A 24761-nucleotide genomic window follows, 5' to 3' on the forward strand; every position below is an offset into this window, starting at 1 on the left:
TTTGGCACTACTCTCTGGAACAGTCTGAAATCTTGTTTCTAGATGACAACATGTGACGGCAAACGCTACGACACTATTATGACTGACGCCTCAACTGAAGAAAAAAAGCATCAAGTTGACAGCTGTCTCACTCTCTGGCAGGAAGGTGTTGTTTAAAAGAGCATGAGGTAATGATATTCAAAGGTGTCACCGCTTCATCGGGAAAGCCGGCACTCCCTTAGGAGCCTGTGTTGTGATTCATATTAATATGGTTAAACAACAGCAGTCAGAGCTGTGCTGAGCCCGTCAGGGTCTGTCAGGGCCCGACACAGCTCGGTTTCTTGCGGCGTGTACGAATTCCACACCTTCAACTCCCACCAGCCACTGAGGCACACCGCGTTATGCAGTCACAGCTTCAACTCCCACCAGCCACTGAGGCACACCGCGGTATGCAGTCACACCTTCAACTCCCACCAGCCACTGAGGCACACCGCGGTATGCAGTCACAGCTTCAACTCCCACCAGCCACTGAGGCACACCGCGGTATGCAGTCACACCTTCAACTCCCACCAGCCACTGAGGCACACCGCGGAATGCAGTCACAGCTTCAACTCCCACCAGCCACTGAGGCACACCGCGGTATGCAGTCACAGCTTCAACAAGCTTTCTACCATGGAGGATTCACAGGGGTTGGTGAAAATATCAAGGTGGTCAAATTTCCCAAGCTTTCCCTTTGTCATGGCTCATTACTGATGTCATGTCAAGGTTCATTACTGACACTGAGAAATAGTTTTTGTTTCATGGTGAGACTCCCTCTTTCCCCAAAAGGAAAACACTCTTTCCCCAAAAGGAAAACATCTTTCCCCAAAAGGAAAACATTAAGACAAAGACTGAGGCGTTGGCTTTGATTACCGGTCATCTCTTACGCTATTTAGCTTAATGTGATTTGGAGAGTTCTTCTGTATCATCACAATTTTAACACAGTTAATTCACATTGCATGCAGTTATCAAAATTCTGCATGACAAATCTGATATATTGAACTGTTGGGAAATCATTTATTAAAGGATAAGTTCAGTGTTTTAGGCCAAACAATTCTGTAAACTAGGGTTGGGTGTGATCCTGATGTTCCTACCATCATACATCATACCATCACCCCCCCCCCCCAAAAAAAAACCCACCAAAACTATTTAGGCAATATTGATCCATCCTGGGATTGAAGCAAGAAGCTTCATCTTAACATCTAGCAACTTACAGTTGAAGTCGGAAGTTTACATACACCTTAGCCAAATATATTTAAACTCAGTTTTTCACAATTCCTGACATTTAATCCGAGTAAAAATTCCCTGTCTTAGGTCAGTTAGGATCACCACTGTATTTTAAGAATGTGAAATGTGATAATAATAGAGAGAATGATTGATTTCAGCTTTTATTTCTTTCATCACATTCCCAGTGGGTCAGACGTTTACATACATTCAATTAGTATTTGGTAGCATTGCCTTGAAATTGTTCAACTTGGGTCAAACGTTTCGGGTAGCTTTCCACAAGCTTCCCACAATAAGTTCGGTGAATGTTGGTCCATTCCTCCTGACAGAACTGGTGTAACTGGAAGTATGCTTGGGGTCATTGTCCATTTGGAAGACCCATTTGCAACCAAGCTTTAACTTCCTGACTGATGTCTTGAGATGTTGCTTCAATATTTCCACATCATTGTTCTTCCTCATGATGCCATCCATTTTGTGAAGTGCACCAGTCCGTCCTGCAGCAAAGCACCCCCACAGCATGATGCTGCCACCCCAACAGCATGAGGCTGCCACCCCCATGCTTCACGTTGGGATAGTCATGGGGAAGCCTCCCCATTTTTCCTCCAAACATAACGATGGTCATTATGACCAAACAGTTCTATTTTTGTTTCATCAAACCAGAGGAAATTTCTCCAAAAGTACGATCTTTGTCCCCATGTGTTGTTGCAAACCGTAGTCTGTTTTTTTATTGCAGATTTGGAGCAGTGGCTTCTTCCTTGAAGAGCGGCCTTTCAGGTTATGTCGATATAGGACTCGTTTTACTGTGGATATAGACACTTTTGTACCTGTTTCCTCCAGCATCTTCACAAGGTCCTTTGCTGTTGTTCTGGGATTGATTTGCACTTTTCACACCAAAGCACGTTCATCTCTAGGAGAGAGAATGTGTCTCCTTCATGAGCGGTATGACGGCTGTGTGATTCCATGGTTTTTATACTTGCGTACTATTGTTTGTACAGATGAAAGTGGTACCTGTAGGCTCCCAAGGATGAATCAGGCTTGTGGAGGTCTACAATTTCTGGAGGTCTTGGCTGATTTCTTTTGACTTTCCCATGATGTCAAGCAAAGAGCCACTGAGTTTGAAGGTAGGCTTTGAAATACATCCACAAGTAGACCTCCAATTGACTCAAATTATGTCAATTAGTCTATTAGAAGTTTCTAAAGCAAAGACATCATTTTCTGGAATTTTCCAACCTGTTTAAAGACACAGTCAACTTAGTGTATGTAAACTTCTGACCCACTGAAATTGTGATACAGTGAATTGTAAGGTAAATAATCTGTCAGTAAACAATTGTTGGAAAAATGACTTGGGTCGTGCACAAAGTAGATGTCCTAGCCTACTTGCCAAAACTATAGTTTGTTAACAAGAAATTTGTGGAGTGGTTGAAAAACGAGTTTTAATGACTCCAACCTATGTAAACTTCCGACTTCAACTGTAGCTAGCAAGTTAGCAAACCAAAAGCATAGCTGGAGCCCTGACCTGGATATAATTTATTTCACATCTTAGATTTATAAGCAGTGGCGTAGCACGTTCGCCATAGTTTGCTTTGTATGTTTATATGTTTTGTTTGGTCAGGGTGTGATCTGAGTGGGCATTCTATGTTGTATGTCTAGTTTGTTTGTTTCTGTGTTTGGCTTAGTTGCCGGAAGGTTGCTAGTTCAAATCCCCGAGCTGACAAGGTACAAATCTGTCGTTCTGCCCTGAACAGGCAGTTAACCCAGTGTCCCTAGGCTGTCATTGAAAATAAGAATTTGTTCTTAACTGACATGCCTAGTTAAATAAAATAAAATAAAATACTGAGTGTCTGACCAATCAAGATGGGTTCCCACGGGTGATACTGAGTGTCTGACCAACAAGATGGGTTCCCACGGGTGATACTGAGTGTCTGACCAACCAAGATGGGTTCCCACGGGTGATACTGAGTGTCTGACCAACCAAGATGGGTTCCCACAGGTGATACTGAGTGTCTGACCAACAAGATGGGTTCCCACGGGTGATACTGAGTGTCTGACCAACAAGATGGGTTCCCACGGGTGATACTGAGTGTCTAAGCAATCAAGATGGGTTCCCACGGGTGATACTGAGTGTCTGACCAATCAACATGGGTTCCCACGGGTGATACTGAGTGTCTGACCAATCAAGATGGGTTCCCACAGGTGATACTGAGTGTCTGGCCAATCAAGATGGGTTCCCACGGGTGATACTGAGTGTCTGACAAATCAAGATGGGTTCCCACGGGTGATACTGAGTGTCTGACCAATCAAGATGGGTTCCCACAGGTGATACTGAGTGTCTGACCAATCAAGATGGGTTCCCACGGGGGATACTGAGTGTCTGACCAATCAAGATGGGTTCCCACAGGTGATACTGAGTGTCTGACCGACCAAGATGGGTTCCCACAGGTGATACTGACCGACCAAGATGGGTTCCCACAGGTGATACTGACCGACCAAGATGGTTTCCCACAGGTGATACTGACCCACCAAGATGGGTTCCCACAGGTGATCCTGACCGACCAAGCTGGGTTCCCACAGGTGATACTGACCGACCAAGATCTGTTCCCACAGGTGATACTGACCGACCCAAGATGGGTTCCCACAGGTGATACTGACCGACCAAGATGGGTTCCCACAGGTGATACTGACCGACCAAGATGGTTTCCCACAGGTGATACTGACTGACCAAGATGGGTTCCCACAGGTGATACTGACCAACCAAGATGGGTTCCCACAGGTGATACTGACCGACCAAGATGGTTTCCCACAGGTGACACTGACCGACCAAGATGGGTTCCCACAGGTGATACTGACCGACCAAGATGGGTTTATTCACATTTACTCTTCTACGCTGTTTAAGTGGATATGATTGGAGGCTTACCTGGTCCCAGTCTATACTGCGGAAAAACGTGTGCGACTTGATGTCAGCGAAGCCCGTTTGGACCTGGCAACCCAGACGCTCTTTGGGGTCCTGTTAGATGGAGAGAAATTAGTAGAATCAAGAGTTTGTGTGCTCAATGAAATATAAACTCGTATTAAAAGCAGCAATTGTCACAAAGCGGCTAACAGATACCCAGCCTAAAACCCCAAAGAGCAAGCAGTGCACAGGCAGAAAGAAGCACTGTGTTGGCTTATCGCACCAGTTACAGAAATTTACAGCAATGTGATCTTGGTATAATGTAGAGATGTAACACTTATTGAAATAAACCCTAAATTCAGTATGTATTTCCCTCAAACAAACCTTTACACTACTCCTCTACCTGTGTCATATGCTACATATAAAAAAAACGTTTCATGGGATTGGTGGAGGCCTGGCCGACATGGAGTTCCTTAAACCAGTTATTTCCTGTTAAATCCATAAAGGAAAGTGTACAAGTGTACACTTCAGGAGAAAGAATATATTATTGGGACGCATTCTCTGTGGGGGTCAAGTAAATCCTTGATTGACCTCAAATTCCCCCCCCCCCCCACTGCATTGCTGAATATATTACCTACAGTGGCTAGAAAAATTAAATGAACCCTTTGAAATTACCTGGAGTTCTGCATAAATTTGACATAAAATGTGATCTGATCTTCATCTAAGCCACAACAAGAGACAAACACAGTGTGCTTAAACTAATAACGCACAAATTATTGTATTCTTCTTGTCTATATTGAATACATTATTTAAACATTCACAATGTAGGTTGGAGAAGGTATGTGAACCTCTAGGCTAATGACTTCTCCAAAAGCTAATTGTAGTCAGGAGTCAGCTAACCTGGAGTCTAATCAATGAGATGAGATTGGAGATGTTGGTTAGAGCTGCCCTGCCCCACAAAAAAACACTCACAAATTTTGAGTTTGCTATTCACAAGAAGTATTGCCTGAAGTGAACCATGCCTCGAACTAAAGAGATCTCAGGAGACCTAAGATTAAGAATTGATGCATTGCATGAAGCTGGAAAGGGTTACACAAGTATCTCTAAAAGTCAGTCCACGGTAAGACAAATTGTCTTTAAATGGAGAAATTTCAACAGTTGCTATTCTCCCTAGGAGTGGCTGTCCTGCAAAGATGACTGCAAGAGCTCAGTGCAGAATGTTCAATGAGGTTTAAGAGGAATCCTAGTGTGTCAGCTAAAGACTTACAGAAACCTCTGGAACATGCTAACATCTCTGTTGATGAGTCTACGATACGTAAAACACTCAACAAGAATGGGGTTCATGGGAGGACACCATGGAAGAAGCCTCTGCTGTCCAAAAAAAGCATTGCTGCATGTCTGAAGTTTGCAAAAGAGCACCTGGATGTTCCACAGCACTACTGACAAAATATTCTGTGGACAGATGAAACTAAAGTTGTGTTGTTTGGAAAGAGGGAACACACAACACTATGTGTGGAGAAAAAAAGGCACAGCACACCAACATCATAACCTCATCCCAACTGTAAAGTATGGTGGAGGGAGCATCATGGTTTGGGGCTGCCTCAGGGCCTGGACAGCTTGCTATCATCGACGGAAAAATAAACTCCCAAGTTTATCAAGACATTTTGCAGGAGAATGTAAGGCTATCAGTCTGTAAATTGAAGCTCAACAGAAGGCCCAGTCAGTCCTGACCTCAACCCGATTGAGATGCTGTGGCATGACCTCAAGAGAGCGGTTCACACCAGACATCCCAAGAATATTGCTGAACTGAAACAGTTTTGTAAAGAGGAATGGTCCAAAATTCCTCCTGAACAGTGTTCAGGTCTGATCTGCAACTACAGAAAACATTTGGTTGAGGTTATTGCTGCCAAAGGAGGGTCAACCAGTTATTAAATCCAAGGGTTCACATACTTTTCCCACCCTGCACTGTGAATGTTTACACGGTGTGTTCAATAAAGACATGAACAATTATAATTGTCTGTGTGTTATTAGTTTAAGCAGACTGTGATTGTCTGTTGTTGTGACTTAGATGAAGATCAGATAAAATATTATGACCAATTTATGCAGAAATCCAGGTAATTTTAAAGGGTTCACATACTTTTTCTTCCCACTGCATTAGCTACCCCCCTGTCTATTTCATCAGCCCCTCTACATACTGTATGTAATTTGGACAAACCATGTTTGGTTTTTCATCAGTACAATAATTGTAATACTAACTAGCAAAGGTTAAATGTGAAGAGCCCCAAGACCATTCACTCCCCCACTATAGTTCTTATCATAGCCATGTATATCAGGGATGATGCACTCAAACATGTAGAAACACACGCACGCAGGCAGGCACGCACACAGGCACGCACGCACACACACACACGCACACACACACATGCACACACACACACGCACACACACACACACACACACACACACGCACACACACACGCGCAGTGCCTTCAAGAAAGTATTCACACCCCTTGCCTTTCCAACACATCATTGTGTTACAAAGTGGAATTAAAATGGTTTTAATTTGATTTTGTTTGTCAACGATCTACACAAAATGACATTATGGGGTATTGTGTGTAGGTTAGACACAACATCTAAATGTAATCTTAAATTCAAGCGGTAACACAGCAAAATGTGGGAAAAATCAAGGGGTATGAATACTTTCTTGAAGGCACTACATACAGTGCCTTGCGAAAGTATTCGGCCCCCTTGAACTTTGCGACCTTTTTCCACATTTCAGGCTTCAAACATAAAGATATAAAACTGTATTTTTTTGTGAAGAATCAACATCAAGTGGGACACAATCATGAAGTGGAACGACATTTATTGGATATTTCTAACTTTTTTAACAAATCAAAAACTGAAAAATTGGGCGTGCAAAATTATTCAGCCCCTTTACTTTCAGTGCAGCAAACTCTCTCCAGAAGTTCAGTGAGGATCTCTGAATGATCCAATGTTGACCTAAATGACTAATGATGATAAATACAATCCACCTGTGTGTAATCAAGTCTCCGTATAAATGCACCTGCACTGTGATAGTCTCAGAGGTCCGTTAAAAGCGCAGAGAGCATCATGAAGAACAAGGAACACACCAGGCAGGTCCGAGATACTGTTGTGAAGAAGTTTAAAGCCGCATTTGGATACAAAAAGATTTCCCAAGCTTTAAACATCCCAAGGAGCACTGTGCAAGCGATAATATTGAAATGGATGGAGTATCAGACCACTGCAAATCTACCAAGACCTGGCCGTCCCTCTAAACTTTCAGCTCATACAAGCAGAAGACTGATCAGAGATGCAGCCAAGAGGCCCATGATCACTCTGGATGAACTGCAGAGATCTACAGCTGAGGTGGGAGACTCTGTCCATAGGACAACAATCAGTCGTATATTGCACAAATCTGGCCTTTATGGAAGAGTGGCAAGAAGAAAGCCATTTCTTAAAGATATCCATAAAAAGTGTTGTTTAAAGTTTGCCACAAGCCACCTGGGAGACACACCAAACATGTGGAAGAAGGTGCTCTGGTCAGATGAAACCAAAATTGAACTTTTTGGCAACAATGCAAAACGTTATGTTTGCCGTAAAAGCAACACAGCTCATCAACCACAACACACCATCCCCACTGTCAAACATGGTGGTAGCAGCATCATGGTTTGGGCCTGCTTTTCTTCAGCAGGGACAGGGAAGATGGTTAAAATTGATGGGAAGATGGATGGAGCCAAATACAGGACCATTCTGGAAGAAAACCTGATGGAGTCTGCAAAAGACCTGAGACTGGGACGGAGATTTGTCTTCCAACAAGACAATGATCCAAAACATAAAGCACAATCTACAATGGAATGGTTCAAAAATAAACATATCCAGGTGTTAGAATGGCCAAGTCAAAGTCCAGACCTGAATCCAATCGAGAATCTGTGGAAAGAACTGAAAACTGCTGTTCACAAATGCTCTCCATCCAACCTCACTGAGTTCGAGCTGTTTTGCAAGGAGGAATGGGAAAAAATGTCAGTCTCTCGATGTGCAAAACTGATAGAGACATACCCCAAGCGACTTACAGCTGTAATCGCAGCAAAAGGTGGCGCTACAAAGTATTAACTTAAGGGGGCTGAATAATTTTTCAGTTTTTGATTTGTTAAAAAAGTTTGAAATATCCAATATATGTCGTTCCACTTCATGATTGTGTCCCACTTGTTGTTGATTCTTCACAAAAAAATACAGTTTTATATCTTTATGTTTGAAGCCTGAAATGTGTCAAAAGTTCGCAAAGTTCAAGGGGGCCGAATACTTTCGCAAGGCACTGTACACACGTAAAAACATCCATACACACACACACACTCTGTCTCTCAGCCAAATGGATGTGGCTTTCACAGAGTGGCTGTCATGGCTCTGTCCTAATGGTGTCTTGAACACGGTCCTTCACATGCTGTTTTCACCGAGGGGGAGGGACACGCTTTATTGGACACACTTGGTGAACACTACGGTGTTCTTCTCTCACCTTGTTTAAAAAGCCCTTCAGCACGCTGGCAGCCTTTACCGACAGGGACCTTGGGATGCGAATAGTTTTTTCCAGAATAACTGTGTGGAGAAGACAAAGAGAGAGAGAGAGAATGTATGTGAAAGAGAGAGTGAGAAGTGAGAATGTATGAGACAGAGAGAGCGAGAGAGAGAGAGAATGTATGAGAGAGAGAGAGAGAGAGAGAGAGAGAGAATGTATGAGAGAGAGAGAGAGAGAGAGAGAGAGAGAGATTGTTTGAGAGAGAGAGAGAGATGAGAGAGAGAGAGAGAGAGAGAGAGAGAATGTATGAGACAGAGAGAGAGAGAGAGAGAATGTATGAGAGAGAGAGAGAGAGAGAGAGAGAGAGAGAGAGAGAGAGAGAGAGAATGTATGAGACAGAGAGAGGGAGGACAATCCTGCGGAGGGAGTGAGGCAAACAATTGGTGATTCACCATCTGGCCTACCCGTGGGTGCCCAAGGGTGCCTGTGTCTGCTGCGTACAAGCGAGGGGGTGGAAAGGGGGAGGGTGCTCTGCTCTGTGACTGCTTCCTTGAGACTCGCGGCACACAAGCTCAAGACACCACTGAAGGACAACAAGTTCTGTTTTCCACAGTGGAAACCAGTTTAGTGGTATTGTGTAGCAGCTGACCTCGTTGGTTAGTTGGAGCCACTGACTCTCTGGGTACGTCCCTATAATCTCTCCTTCCTCCTGAGCTGTACACATGTTCATTCCTCCCCACATATAAAAACTATTTAATGGGATTGGTGTAGGCCTGGCCTACATGGAGTTCCCTAAAGCCATAAAGGGAAGTGTGTACACTGTAGGAGAAAGGAGAGATTTTTTTAGATGCATTCTCTGTGGGGTCAAGTAAATCCTTGGAAAAAAAAACTCACAGTCATAACAAACATTACGTGTCTAGGAGGAGACAAGGCAGACGCTATCTGGGGCTGGAGGATGGGGTCACTATCTGGAGCTGGAGGAAGCTTTGGCCTGGGGCCTGGGGCCTGGGGCCTGGGGAGGCCTGGGTTAGGATCACTGATGGTGTTTAGTGGTCACCAGAAGGAAGGGTTGGGGAGCGGTAGAGTGTAGCATAGTATGGATGGAAAGGCAGACAGACAGACAGACAGACAGACAGACAGACAGACAGACAGACAGACAGACAGACAGAGACAGACAGACAGACAGACAGACAGACAGACAGACAGACAGAGACAGACAGACAGACAGACAGACAGACAGACAGACAGACAGACAGACAGACAGACAGACAGACAGAGCTTGGCCAAATACTATCCCCCACCAGGTTGACACCAAATGTTCCATGACACAAACACTCTCACTGGCTTAGAACCTAACCGCAAGAACCTGATTGTTCTGGAACTTTGGATACCACCATGCCAACCCTAAACTCTGTGTGTCAGTCTATGGTTCTGGGGGCTGGCATGTGTGCCTGGGTTGGCCAGGGTGAGGTTGGCACTGGTCAGGGTGGTGACATAAGGCACAAGGCTGGTCACCCCCTACGGATAAGAGGGGCCTGTTTCCGCTAGCGAGGTGGTATCCAGGAGCATGCTGCTTGCCCTGTGGGGGCGTGAGGAAGACCAAAGGGTTGGCAGATGCCCGTGGGTTTCAGTGCTCATGTCCAAGCTGCAATGGGTGGGTACGGTGGAGAGAGACTGGGGGGGGGGGTGTGGAGGAATGTTCGCTCCAGCGGGGTATAGGGTGGGTTGTAGTACAGTATAACACATACAAATAAAATAACCGGCATCCCCATTGAATCAATTATATTTAAACGACGTAACACATCTGGTAGCCTTTAAATGTGTCACAGAAGAAGCAGTTGGCTCCACTGTGGTATTGCTCTAGCTGTCCAAAGTCTCATACTTATTTCTTGTGTGCAAATCTTTATCGTTTTGATCACAAAATACATAATAAATAAATAAGAACTGTATTGAGAGACGCGTGGTGTGTTTGTATGCTTTCTGAGGGGTTTTGGAGCATCAAAATACACATTTCCAGATATAAATAGTAAGACATTTAAAGACATGTGAAGTACTGCGATCCTGAATAATCATGCCCTTTGAGTGGAGGAGTGAGTAGCCAATGTGATCAGAGCATGTGTTGTTTTCTGACGTAAAATGGCCACCATACATCACCACCATACATATTGCCTAGTAGTAGTAGTGGTGGATGTCACACTTAACAATGTGAAGCACTGTGTGACACTAGGTAAGAAGCGCTGTCATGAATCCACTCCAAACTGTAGTAGAGGGCTCTCTCAACTTGGTGACACTAGGTAAGAAGCGCTGTCATGAATCCACTCCAAACTGTAGTAGAGGGCTTTCTCACCTTGGTGACACTAGGTAAGAAGCGCTGTCATGAATCCACTCCAAACTGTAGTAGAGGGCTCTCTCACCTTGGTGACACTAGGTAAGAAGCGCTGTCATGAATCCACTCCAAACTGTAGTAGACGGCTCTCTCACCTTGGAAGAGGTGCTCCTCGGTGTTCATGTCAGGATTGTCGGTGATGATGTCGAAAGGGGACCTCCCGGCCATCATCTCAAACATAAGCACGCCTAACGCCCACCAGTCAACACTGAATCCTGGAGAGAGACGACAGACAACCGTCAGCCATCTTGGTTGGATCCAGTTACAGTATGGTAACGACAGAAATGGTCTGAGAGAGATCTGTTCATTTCTTTCACGTTTTTTTTTATTGTTTTGAGTTTAACAATCTAATATGCAAATTCCCAGAGCTCATGTTCTCCCCATTCCCTCCATGTATGTGTTGTTGACAATAGGGACTCACCATAGTCTTCCCCTCTGAGGATCTCAGGGCCGATGTAGTTGGGGGTTCCACAGAATGTACTGGTGGTGTCTCCAGGTCTGATGCCCTCCTGATAGAAGAAAGAGATGGAGGAGGAGGAGGAGAGAGAGTTAAAGATGGAGAGATACAGGGAGGATAACAGAGGAAGATGGTAGGAAGGAGATGGAGGAGGAGGAGAGGAAGAGAGTTAAAGATGGAGAGATACAGGGAGGATAACAGAGGAAGATGGTAGGAAAGAGATGGAGGAGGAGGAGAGAGAGAGTTAAAGATGGAGAGATACAGGGAGGATAACAGAGGAAGATGGTAGGAAAGAGATGGAGGAGGAGAGAGGAGAGAGAGCGTTAAAGATGGAGAGATACAGGGATGATAACAGAGAAAGACGGTAGGAAAGAGAAAAGAAGAAAAAGTGTGAGACTTCGATACCTAGTGTATTGATCCACTTCTACATAGTGAATGAGAAGTCCTCCAGCAGTAACAGTTCAGCAGTACTATAACAGTACACTGTGCAGTAGCTCTGGGTGTCTCACCTTGCACATCCCGTAGTCTGTGAGCTTGATGTGTCCCTCGTGATCCAAGAGGACATTGTCCAGTTTCAAATCTCGATAGATGATTCCCTTTTCATGCAGGAAATTCAGAGCGATACAAATTTCAGCAGCATAGAATCTGAAAAGAAAAGGATTCATTCAGACATGCTTTTCCTTCTTTAGAGAGTTCCCAGCCCACAAACGTACAATTTGGTTCTGACCTTCAACCACGTAGAAACCATCCTGAAGCCAACATATACGGTAGAATGTATATTTTTATACAGGAAGTAGTTTCTAATGAATAGGTGATTATTTATTTTTATTCTCTGTCTAACATTTGGCGAGACGTGGTGGGCTACATTATGTTGATTTCTCTGGTGCACTAGAGCCTTATTTTTCCCCATGGGGGGCTCTCTCCCTCTGTGCTCTCTCTCTCTCCCTCTCTCTCCCTCTGTGTGCTCTCTCCCTCTGTGCTCTCTCTCTCCCTATGTGCTCTCTCTCTCTCTCTCTCTCTCTCTCTCCCTATGTGCTCTCTCTCTCTCTCTCTCTCTCTCTCTCTCTCTCTCTCTCTCTCTCTCTCTCTCTCTCTCTCTCTCTCTCTCTCTCTCTCTCTCTCTCTCTCTCTCCGATTACATTCAAAGGGCTTTAATAGCATAGGAAACATATGTTTACATTGCCAAAGCAATTGGAAGAGACATTAAACAGAAGGGAATAAACAAGGGAAACATTCATAAACATAACACTCACAAAAGTTAAAAGAATATAGACATTTGAAATGCTATATTATTGGCTATGTTGTAACAAGGTGTAAGTAGTTGAAGTATGAAAGGGAAAATAAATAAAAATACAAATATAGCTTGTATTTACAGTTTTAATTGTGCTCCACTACTTGCCCTTTTCTCATGGCAAAAGGCCCCGTGCTGCCGTGACTGCCCACTGTTTTATTTAGCCTAACAGATATGAGAGTTTATCAATGTTTCATTTGTTTTCAAATTCTTTGTGGAACTGTGTAATTTGAGGGAAATATGTGTCTCTAATATGGTCATACATTGGGCAGGAGGTTAGGACGTGCAGCTCAGTTTCCACCTCATTTTGTGGGCAGTGTGCACATAGCCTGTCTTCTCTTGAGATGCAGGTCGGCCTATGGCTGCCTCTCTCAATAGCAAGGCTAGGCTCACTGAGTCTGTACATAGTGTGACGGCCCTGAATTTGTCTGAACCGTCTCAGTGCTTATCCTTCCAATAGGGTGCTTCCCCTTTAATGCCCAATTAAATAGACAGCCTCAGCTGCACAAAAGTGGGGTTGTGATGGAGACACGAATGAGGATGTGTTCAACCCTCAGTTCCGAAGCTTCTCAGTTCCGTTTATTTTGTTTTATTTAAAAGTGTGTTTTGTAGCCTAATAGCAAGATTCCCCAGGATCGGATCCATTCATTAGTCCATTGGACTGCTCATCTCCGTTGTTCTTCCTTTCTCCGCTGGAGATCTGGTGGCAGTCTGACTGACCGACTGACTGCAACCTTTTTGTATTTCATTTGTTTTGGTGTGATGTATACCGTGATGATTTATGTGGTCAGTTGTAGTTGAAGACTTACTGAGATTTGATACTCTTCTTGGTTGCGTGGTAAAAGAGTTGATATTTTGATTGAGACTGGGTTTACACTACACTTGTATGAACGGACAAACATTGCGTGACTAAGGTCACCTGAGTTCCCTGAACTCCTTTACCGGGCTGGACTCTTTTAGGCCCGAGGTACAGGACATTTCTGGATGAACCGGAGCTCATTATTTGTTATATTATTATGTGTGTGTGGTCATTGATGTTGGTAATACAACCCACGCAAAAGAACACAGTAGTTTTTAAGTTATTTCCAATATTTTAACTTCTTCGATATAGGGGGCGCTCTTTTAATTTTTGGATAAAAAACGTTCCCATTTTAAACAAGATATTTTGTTACGAAAAGATGCTTGACTATGCATATAATTGACAGCTTTGGAAAGAAAACACTCTGACGTTTCCAAAACTACAAAGACATTATCTGTGAGTGCCACAGAACTTATGCTACAGGTGAAACCAAGATGAAATTTCAAACAGGAAATGGCCCAGATTCTGAAGGTGCTGTGCTCCAATGTCTCCTTATATGGCTGTGAATGCGCCAGGAATGAGCCTACACTTTCTGTCTTTCTTTCTGTTTCCCCAAGATGTCTGCAGCATTGTGACGTATTTGTAGGCATATCATTGGAAGATTGACCATAAGAGACTACATTTACCAGGTGTCCGCTTGGTGTCCTCCGTCGAAATTATTGCACAATCTCCAGCTGCGCGCACTTTTCCATTTGGTTCAGAGGAGAAAGGCAACTGCCACGAATGATTTATCATCGAATAGATATGTGAAAAACACCTTGAGGATTGATTCTAAACAATGTTGGCCATGTTTCTGTCAATATTATGGAGTTAATTTTGAAAAAAGTTTGGCATTGTAATGACTGAATTTTCGGGGGTTTTCCTTAGCCAAACGTGATGAACAAAACGGAGCGATTTCTCCTACACAAATAATCTTTTGGGAAAAACTGAACATTTGCTATCTAACTGAGAGTCTCCTCATTGGAACCATCCGAAGTTCTTCAAAGGTAAATTATTTTATTTGAATGCTTTTCTTGTTTTTGTGAAAATGTTGCCTGCTGAATGCTAGGCTAATGCTATGCTAGCTATCAATACCTCTTACACAAATGCTTCTGTAGCAATGGTTGAAAAGCATATTTTGAAAATCTGAGATGACAGTGTTGTTAACAAAAGGCTAAGCTTGTGAGTGAATATATTTCTTTCATTTCATTTGCGATTTTCATGAATAGTTAACATTGCGTTATGCTAATGAGCTTTAGGCTATGATTACGCTCCCGGATACGGGATTGCTCGACGCTAGAGGTTAAGGGTTTATGAAAAGTGTATGTCCATCCTGACTTTTACATGAGTCCTTTGTATTGGTGTAGACTTGACGGACCAGATGGGACTCATTTCCTCCCAAACCAAAACTAGAAATCAATATTTTCTCTGGTAGGTACCACCAACCTGGCACCCCTACAAACAATAACCTCAAGTCAAAACCCGTTACAATAGTCAAGGATTTTCTTAATTTAGGGTTAGTCACAGTGGTCAGGTATTCTGACACTGTGTACTCTCTGTTTAGGGCCAAATAGCATTCCAATGTGCTCTGTTTTTTGGTTGATTCTTTCCAGTGTGTTAATTAGTTATATCTTTTTGCTTCTCTTAATTTGGATGGGTCTAAATGTGTTTCTGTTCTGGGGCTCTGTGGGTTCTGTTTGTGAACAGAGCCCCAGAACCAGTTGGCTGAGGGGATTCTATGCGAGTCCAGTATGGTGAGGCCGGATGCCGCAGAGTGTTCTAGTTCCCTCGCCAATTCATTGATATTGTATATGTTGAAGACGGTGGGGCTCAAGCTGCATCCCTGTCTCACCCCACAGCCCTGAGGAAAGAAATCTATGTGTTTATTGCCTATTTTAATTGCGCACTTGTTGTTTGTGTACATTGATATTATGTCATATGCTTCCCCCCATCAATTTGTATAGCAGACCTTGGTGCCAAATTGATTTAAAAGCTTTTTTTAAATCAACAAAGCATGAGAAGACTTATCTTTTGTTTTGTTTGTATGTCAATAAATGTGTGCAGGGTGTATACGTGGTCTGTCGAGCAGTATTTTGGTAAGAAGCCAATTTGACATTTACTGATGACATTGTTTCACTGAGAAAATGAGTCTGCTGTTGATAATACTGCAGAAGATTTCTGAGATTGCTGCTGAAACACATTCCGTGGTAATTCTACAGGTCAAATTTGTCTCCACTTTTGTGGATTTGGGTGAGCGAGAGAGAGCGGGGTAAAGAGTGTACTGGGAGATAGGGGGGAGAGAGAGAGAAAGAGTGCACTGAGAGAGCGGGAGAAAAAAGTGCACAGAGATAGAGAGCAAGAGAGCGAGAGAAAGAGACAGTGTGAGAGAGAGAGAGCACAGAGACAAAGAGAGAGAGGGCACAGAGACAAAGAGAGAGAGACAAGAGAGCGAGAGGGCACAGAGACAACGAGAGAGAGAGACAGGGCACGGAGAGAGAGAGGGAGAGACAGGGCACTGAGAGAGAGAGAGAGGGAGAGGGCACAGAGAAAGAGAGAGAAAGGGCACAGAGACAAAGAGAGAGAGACAAGAGAGCGAGAGGGCACAGAGACAAAGAGAGAGAGACAGGGCACGGTGAGAGAGGGAGAGACAGGGCACGGAGAGAGAGAGGGAGAGACAGGGCACACACACACAGAGAGGGAGAGACAGGGCACACAGAGAGAGAGAGACAGGGCGTACACACACAGAGAGAGAGAGGGCACAGAGAGAGAGATACAGGGCACAGAGAGAGACAGGTCACCAAGAGAGAGAGAGAGAGAGAGAGAGAGATACAGGGCACAGAGAAAGAGAGAGAGAGAGAGAGAGAGGGAGAGAGAGGGCACAGATAGAGAGAGAGAGGGAGAGGGCACAGAGAGAGAGAGAGAGAGAAAAGGCACAAAGTCCGAGAGACAGGGCACAAAGACCGAGAGACAGTGCACAGAGACACACACAGAGAGAGGAACAGGGCACAGAGACACAGAGAGAGAGAGGAACAGGGCACAGAGACACAGAGAGAGAGAGGAACAGGGCACAGACACAGAGAGAGAGAGAATTGAATGTAATTGAAGAATCTATAGACTCTAACCACTTCTGGGAAAATTGGAAAACACTAAACAAACAACAAAACGAAGAATTATCTATCCAAAATGGAGATGTATGGGTAAACCACTTCTCCAATCTTTTTGGCTCTATAACAAAGAATAAAGAGCAAAAACATGTACATGATCAAATACAGATCTTAGAATCAACTATTAAAGACATTAACAATTACATTGAATGAGTTACAGGACAAAATAAAAACCCTCCAACCCAAAAAGGCCTGTGGTGTTGATGGTATCCTCAATGAAATGATCAAATATACAGACAACAAATTCCAATTGGCTATACTAAAACTCTTTAACATCATCCTTAGCTCTGGCATCTTCCCCAATATTTGGAACCAAGGACTGATCACCCCAATCCACAAAAATGGAGACAAATTTGACCCCAATAACTACCGTGGAATATGCGTCAACAGTAACCTTGGGAAAATCCTCTGCATTATCATTAACAGCAGACTCGTACACTTCCTCAATGAAAACAATGTACTGAGCAAATGTCAAATTGTTTTTTTACCAAATTACCGTACAACAGACCATGTATTCACCCTGCACACCCTAATTGACAACCAAACAAACCAAAACAAAGGCAAAGTATTCTCATGCTTTGTTGATTTCAAAAAAGCCTTCGACTCAATTTGGCATGAGGGTCTGCTATACAAACTGATGGAAAGTGGTGTTGGGGGTAAAACATACGACATAACAAAATCCATGTACACAAACAACAAGTGTGCGGTTAAAATTGGCAAAAAACACACAAATTTCTTCACAAAGGATCGTGGGGTTAGACAGGTATGCAGCTTAAGCCCCACACTCTTCAACATATATATCAACGAATTGGAGCGGGCACTAGAAAAGTCTGCAGCACCCGGCCTCACCCTACTAGAATCCGAAGTCAAATGTCTGCTGTTTGCTGATGATCTGGTACTTCTGTCACCAACCAAGGAGGGCCTACAGCAGCACCTGGATCTTATGCACAGATTCTGTCAGACCTGGGCCCTGACAGTAAATCTCAGTAAGACCAAAATAATGGTGTTCCAAAAAAGGTCCAGTCACCAGGACCACAAATACAAATTCTATCTAGACACTGTTGCCCTAGAGCACACAAAAAACTATACATACCTTGGCCTAAACATCAGCCCCACAGGTAACTTCCACAAAGCTGTGAACGACCTGAGAGACAAGGCAAGAAGGGCATTCTATGCCATCAAAAGGAACATAAATTTCAACATACCAATTAGGATTTGGCTAAAAAATACTTGAATCAGTCATAGAGCCCATTACCCTTTATGGTTGTAAGGGAATTCCCCCCTCAAATGGACAAAAATGAATGGGAAACCATTGGCATAGTACAAACCATGTACACGATGGACAATACCACCCAAATCGGCGTTGATTCATGCAAAATGTTTTGCAAATGCCACATGGCAATTGCCAGTTGTAACACTTCAAAAATCCAACAGGTGGCGTGTGCGCTCCACCTTGGTTTTACATATAGGAAATGGACCCCAAGTCAACATCCAAAAGCCAAATTTTGAAAAAATTATTTTTTTGTCAAAAACTTATCACCCCTTAAAAAAGTGCTTTCTGGACCGTTTTTCGAAATTCTTTCGCTTTTTTTGTCAATTACACATGTGTAAGAACTGTATGAATATACTTTTGTCCAATTTTATTATCATAATTTTTTTTTTTTTTTTACTTGCGCATTATTGCATATGTTTTCTCCATTTGCAATATGATTTCATAAGAAGTCAGAAGTCAAAAAGTCAATAATTGCAAAATTTCATAAAAACTTCACACACCCCTAAAAAAGTGCTTTCTGGACCATTTTTCGAAATTCTTTAGAGTTTTGTGTCAATTACACACGTATAAGAACTGTATCAACATACTTTAGTCATATTTTATTATCATAATTTTTTTTTTTTTTACTTGTGCATTAGGCATATGTTTTCTCCATTTGGAACATGATTTCATAGGAAGTCAAAAGTCAAAAATTGCAAAATTTCATAAAAAACTTCACACACCCCTAAAAAAGTGCTTTCTTGACCGTTTTTCGAAATTCTTTCGAATTGTGTGTCAATTACACAGGTATAAGAACTGTATCAACATACTTTAGTCATATTTTATTATCATAATTTTTTTTTGTTTTTACTTGTGCATTAGGCATATGTTTTCTCCATTTGGAATGTGATTTCATAGGAAGTCAAAAGTCAAAAATAGCTAAATTTTATAAAAAATTCACACACCCTTAAAAAGTGGCATATGTTTTGTGGGGGCCAAATGTCAAAAGAAATTTGACATGCTCAAAAATCCTGCAGAAATGCAAAATTGACTGGCCTGATGAACTCGGGATGGCCGGGCAGTGATTGTTGTTCCTTTCAATCACTCGTGGTGTTGATTTCATCATGTCCATTTGTTGATGTTTTCTCACTTTTGCAAAGTCACTGTGCATTTGCAATAATGGTTGTCACTGGGCAGGAATCACCGATGAATCGGGATGGCTGGGCAGTGATTCTGGTACCTCTCCATGCTATGATTTCAGAATGTCCATTTGTTGATGTTTTCTCACTTTTGCAAAGTCACTGTGCATTGCAATATGGTTAACTGGGCATTCACCATCACGAATTTGTCATGCTATAAAAATCGTGCAGGAATGCCAAATTGATGATGAACTCGGGATGGCTGGGCAGTGATTCTGGTACCTCTCCATCGCTCGTTAGGGTTGATTTCAGAATGTCCATTTTGGTTATAGTACCTCACTGTTAAAACATATTGCAAATGTTTTCTCACTTTTGCAAAGTCACTGAAAATCATGCAGGAATGCCAAATTGACTGGCCCGATGAACTCGGGATGGCTGGGCAGTGATTCTGGTACCTCTCCATCGCTCGTTAGGGTTGATTTCAGAATGTCACTTTTGGTGATGGTAACTCACCGCTTAAACATATTGCAAATGGACAAGAGTCACCTGCAATTCACCGTCCATCAGTCAATTTGATATCATCCTGACACCAAACTGATACAAACTGACACCAAACCCACTTTTCCCAACTCGTTTAGGAGCCAAGTATCACATACTTCAGAGCTGGCCCAAAATTCACAACGCCTTCGGTTCAAACCATAAAAAAAACATAAAACACGTAGTTACGTTCTAGCTGCGGGTCCATTTCTTGTGTTATGTGTAGGCCTAGCTGTGGCGACCCCGAATCCCAAGTTTCGGCTCGATAGGTCATTTGGTGTCCGAGTAAAACCCTAATTGGTGCTGAAAATCCACTTTTTTCAATTACTTGCTACGGGGTCCTTGAATGAGCTACCGGACAGAAACGTTGGATTCTGTCTCTATGGGCCGAGACGGTCACAATGCACCTAGTCTTGTGACTCTGGGACATTTCTAATTTTCATAATGGACAAAATGAATTGAAGTCATTGCAAATGTACGAGGCTGTTTCTCGGTCCGAGAACCTTCTAGAGCGCCGTAACTCACCACGCACTATCGACCTGAGGTCTAGAACAGGATTCTAAAGTTTCGGAACTCTAGGTCTGACGGTTCTTTAACAGTTCCAACAAGGTTAACTAATGCAGGGAGTGTTTGTCTCTACGCACCCCAATGGGTCGCTACTTCCAAGCTGTGTGTGTATGTGATTTAGTTTTCCTTTTAAATTTTATGGGAAAAATGACTGATTTACAGTTCATGGGTGTTGCCTAATCACACATATGAAGTTTTGGACAGATCTGATTTTTTTAACCCTTTGAAACAGCCCCTGAGACACCAATTATGGCACTTCCGGTTGGCACAGGAAGCTATAAGTACACACATGTCTTGATTGACATAGACAATTACAGAATCCTGAGTTTTAAGTCTTTAAGTTGAGAATTGACTGATCTACACAGGGTTGAATGCAGAGTCATTTTCACCTTTGCTGGTGATGTACATCCAAATACCTTTTGGGTGAATTTAACCACTTCCGGTTGCTCCAGGAAGCTTAGAATCGACACAGGTAGACCTCATAGTGGTCTGATGGACTGTCATAGAAGACAGGTTCATAAGGCATTCATAACCAACATAGGCTTCAGGTTGAATTTAGAGGTGAAGGCAATGTATTCCTATGGGGAGAGAAGTCAATGCAAACTGTTTGATGTAAACACCTTCTTTTAACTGTGAAGGGTTAATGCCACATGGTCAAGGTTAGGCTTGCACAGATCGAGAGGACCTTAGGAACATTCTTGTGTTTGAATTGTCCTTCTAAACCTAACGGTTCCGCCGCTGACACCCAAAATCAAATGACGTTCTGGTGCAGGCTTCATTTTGGGCCTACCTTTCTCATGGTCGCTGCACTCAGACCGAGCGAGCTACGGTCAAGCGGGGCATCTCGTTGAACTCGGCACAGTCTGGACACTATGGTGATGCCATTTTTTGTGTTGATTTCAGAATGCCATTTTCGTGATGGTCCCTCTCCGCTTAAACATGTTGCAAATGCACAAAAGTCAACTAGCAGTCAGTGTCCATCAGTCAATTAGATGTCATTCTGACACCAAACTGATATCAATTGACACCAAACACACTTTTTCCAACTCATTTAGAAGCCAACTATCACACATGTCAGAGCAGGCCCATAATTCACAGCGCCTTTAGTTAAAACATAATAAAAACATAAAACACATAGTTACGTTCTAGCTACGGGTCCAGTTCGGACAGTATGTGTAGTCCTATGTGAGGCGACCCCGAATCCCGAGTTTCGGCTCAATAGGTCATTCGGTGCCCGAGTAAAACCCTAATTGGTGCTGAAAATCCACTTTTTTCAATTACTTGCTACGGGGTCCTTGAATGATCTATTGGATAGAAACGTTGGGGTCCATCTCTATGGGCCGAGCCGGTTTCAATGCACCTAGTCTTGTGTCTCTGAGACTTTTCTAAATGTCGCCATTTTTGTAATGGTCAAAATGAATTGAAGTCATTGCAAATGTACGAGGCTGTTTCTCGGTCAGAGAACCTTCTAGAGCCACCTAACTCACCACGCACTATCGACCTGAGGTCTAGAACAGGTTTCTAAAGTTTCAGAACTCTAGGTCTGACGGTTCTTTTTTAGCTCGAACAAAGCTAACTATTGGAGGCACTGTCAGTCTCTACGCACCCCAATACGTCCCTCCAACCAAGTTGTGTATCTGTGTGATTTAGTTTTCCTTTGAATTTTTATGGGAAAAATGACTGATTTACAGTTCATGGGTGTTGCCTAATCACACATATGAAGTTTTGGACAGATCTGATTTTTTTAACCCTTCCAAACAGCCCCTGAGACACCAATTATGGCACTGCCGGTTGACACAGGAAGCTATAAGTCAACACATATCCTCATTGGGCTATGCTTTTACAGAATCCTGAGTTTTAAGTCTTTACGTTAAGAATTGACTGATTTACACAGGGTTCAATGCACTATGTCCATCAAATTGCAGGCAGGGTATGGATATACACTTTTAGGGTGATTTTAAGCTCTTCCGGTTGGCCCAGGAAGCCTAGAATCGACACAGGTAGACCTCATAGTGTCCTGATGGACTGTCATCAAAGACAGGTTCATAAGGCATTCATAACCCACATAGGCCTCAGGTTGAATTTAGAGGAGCAGGCAATGTATTCCTATGGGGAGAGAAGTCAATGCAAACTGTTTGATGTAAACACCTTCTTTTAACTGTGAAGGGTTAATGCCACACGGTCAAGGTTAGGCTTGCACAGATCGGGAGGACCTTAGGAACAGTCCTGTGTTTGAATTGTCCTTCTAAACCTAACGGTTCCGCCGCTGTCACCCAAAATCAAATGACGTTCTGGTGCAGACTTCATATTGGGCCTACTTTTCTCATGGTCGCTGTGCTTAGACCGAGCGAGCTACGGTCAAGCGGGATATCTCGTTGAACTCGGCACGGCCTTGGGATTATGTTTATGCCATTGCCTGCTCTCTGTGTCTTTAAACACCGCGCTTTGTCACTCCATCCTTGCTGTGTGTGTGTGTGAGAGCTTTTCTTTGACATCTGTTGGGAGAAATGAGTGATTTTACAGTTCAGGAGGGTTGCCTAATCATTTACATTTTTACATTTAAGTCATTTAGCAGACGCTCTTATCCAGAGCGACTTACAAATTGATCACAATTAATCACATATGAAGTTTTGAAAAGATCTGACCTTTTTAACCCTTGGATACAGCCACTATGACACCAATTAAGGCACTTCCTGTTGGCACAGGAAGCTATAAATAAACTCATATCCTCATTGGGGTATGCCTTTACAGAATCCTGAGATTTAAGTCTTTACGTTAAGAACTGAGTTATTTACGGAGGGTTTAGTGAGTGTGTGTTATTTCAGAAAATCATAGAAAATCACAGAAATCTCGCAGAGCTCCGCAGCAAACTTTAAAAATATTTGTATGAACACCCTGCAACTGGATCTGTAACTGTTGAAAAAAAAAACTATATTTGAACATCACAAATCTGTCATTGTATGATTTCTCTTAAATGACGATAGATAAATGGCTGATTTTTTTTTATTGACACCGGAGGCTCCTTGACTTTGACGTGAAGTGAAAAAATAATTTCTCTATTTTCATTTTGGACCTTTAATCCCAGAAGAATGGCCATAACTCAAAAACCGTTGAGGCCTAGACGCCATCTTGTTCGGGGCCAACTGCCCATTATGCCAAACATATGCTCACCAAGTTTCAGCTTCGAAATATTTTCAGTTTTTGAGATATGGCCCGTCGTGATTCGTGATGTTTTGTCAAATTGCAGTATGATTGCTTATGCCCTCTTGTGGGATTTTCCGGCATAGCGGAAAAATGACCAAAATTTGATTATTTTATAAAACGAAAACCGAATGTCCGACAAAGTTCATTTGATTACTTCCCTTTAGGTCTGGCCCTGCCGCTCGGCCCGACGCCGTCCCCGAATTTAAAAAATGTTTTCGGACGTCTATTAAGGGACGGTACATTTGCAATATGGACTTTTTCACTAACCATACAGAAAATGTGGAAATGTTCCCTTAAGGTATGTGAGGTCTGGGGTCCGCTCACTAACCAAAACTTCTCAAAATGGTACAAACACCAAATTGAGACTCTGCACGCAGAATTCTGCAAAAATATCCTCCGTGTACAATGTAGAACACCGAATAATGCATGCAGAGCAGAATTAGGCCGATACCCACTAATTATCAAAATCCAGAAAAGAGCCGTTAAATTCTATAACCACCTAAAAAGAAGCGATTCCCAACAGATTACCTACAGAGAGATGAACCTGGAGAAGAGTCCCCTAAGCAAGCTGGTCCTGGGGCTCTGTTCACAAACACAAACACACCCTACAGAGCCCCAGGACAGCAGCACAATTAGACCCAATCAAATCATGAGAAAACAAAAAGATAATTACTTGACACATTGGAAAGAATTAACAAAAAATAGAGCAAACTAGAATGCTATTTGGCCCTAAACAGAGAGTACACAGCGGCAGAATACCTGACCACTGTGACTGACCCAAAATTAAGGAAAGCTTTGACTATGTACAGACTCAGCGAGCATAGCCTTGCTATTGAGAAAGGCCACCGTAGGCAGACATGGCTCTCAAGAGAAGACAGGCTATGTGCTCACTGCCCACAAAATGAGGTGGAAACTGAGCTGCACTTCCTAACCTCCTGCCCAATGTATGACCATAATAGAGAGACATATTTCCCTCAGATTACACAGATCCACAAAGAATTCGAAAACAAATCCAATTTTGAAAAACTCCCATATCTACTGGGTGAAATTCCGCAGTGTGCCATCAGAGCAGCAAGATTTGTGACCTGTTGCCACGAGAAAAGGGCAACCAGTGAAGAACACGCACCATTGTAAATACAACCCATATCTATGCTTATTTATTTTATCTTGTGTCCTTTACCATTTGTACATTGTTAAAACACGGTATATATATATATATATATATATATATATATATATATATATATATATATATATATATAT

The 24761-nt window shown here is 42.8% G+C and overlaps 1 protein-coding gene across 2 annotated transcripts in view; it reads right to left on the bottom strand.

Moving 5' to 3' along the window:
* Positions 1-24761, bottom strand: part of LOC135503925 (protein kinase C zeta type-like) — a 188774-nt gene that overhangs the window by 34912 nt on the left and 129101 nt on the right. The window contains exons 9-14 of one of the 2 annotated variants that reach the window (XM_064922113.1): positions 17893-17943; positions 12016-12151; positions 11471-11558; positions 11145-11264; positions 8664-8743; positions 4157-4246 (exon numbers count right to left, since the gene is read on the bottom strand). In XM_064922113.1, coding sequence (XP_064778185.1) covers positions 4157-4246; positions 8664-8743; positions 11145-11264; positions 11471-11558; positions 12016-12151; positions 17893-17943 — 565 coding nt within the window. The remainder of the gene's footprint in view (positions 1-4156; positions 4247-8663; positions 8744-11144; positions 11265-11470; positions 11559-12015; positions 12152-17892; positions 17944-24761) is intronic. The other variant, XM_064922114.1, reaches the window with a different exon arrangement.

This window comes from Oncorhynchus masou, chromosome 18, assembly GCF_036934945.1.
Source record: "Oncorhynchus masou masou isolate Uvic2021 chromosome 18, UVic_Omas_1.1, whole genome shotgun sequence".
Classification (NCBI taxonomy): Eukaryota; Metazoa; Chordata; class Actinopteri; order Salmoniformes; family Salmonidae; genus Oncorhynchus; species Oncorhynchus masou.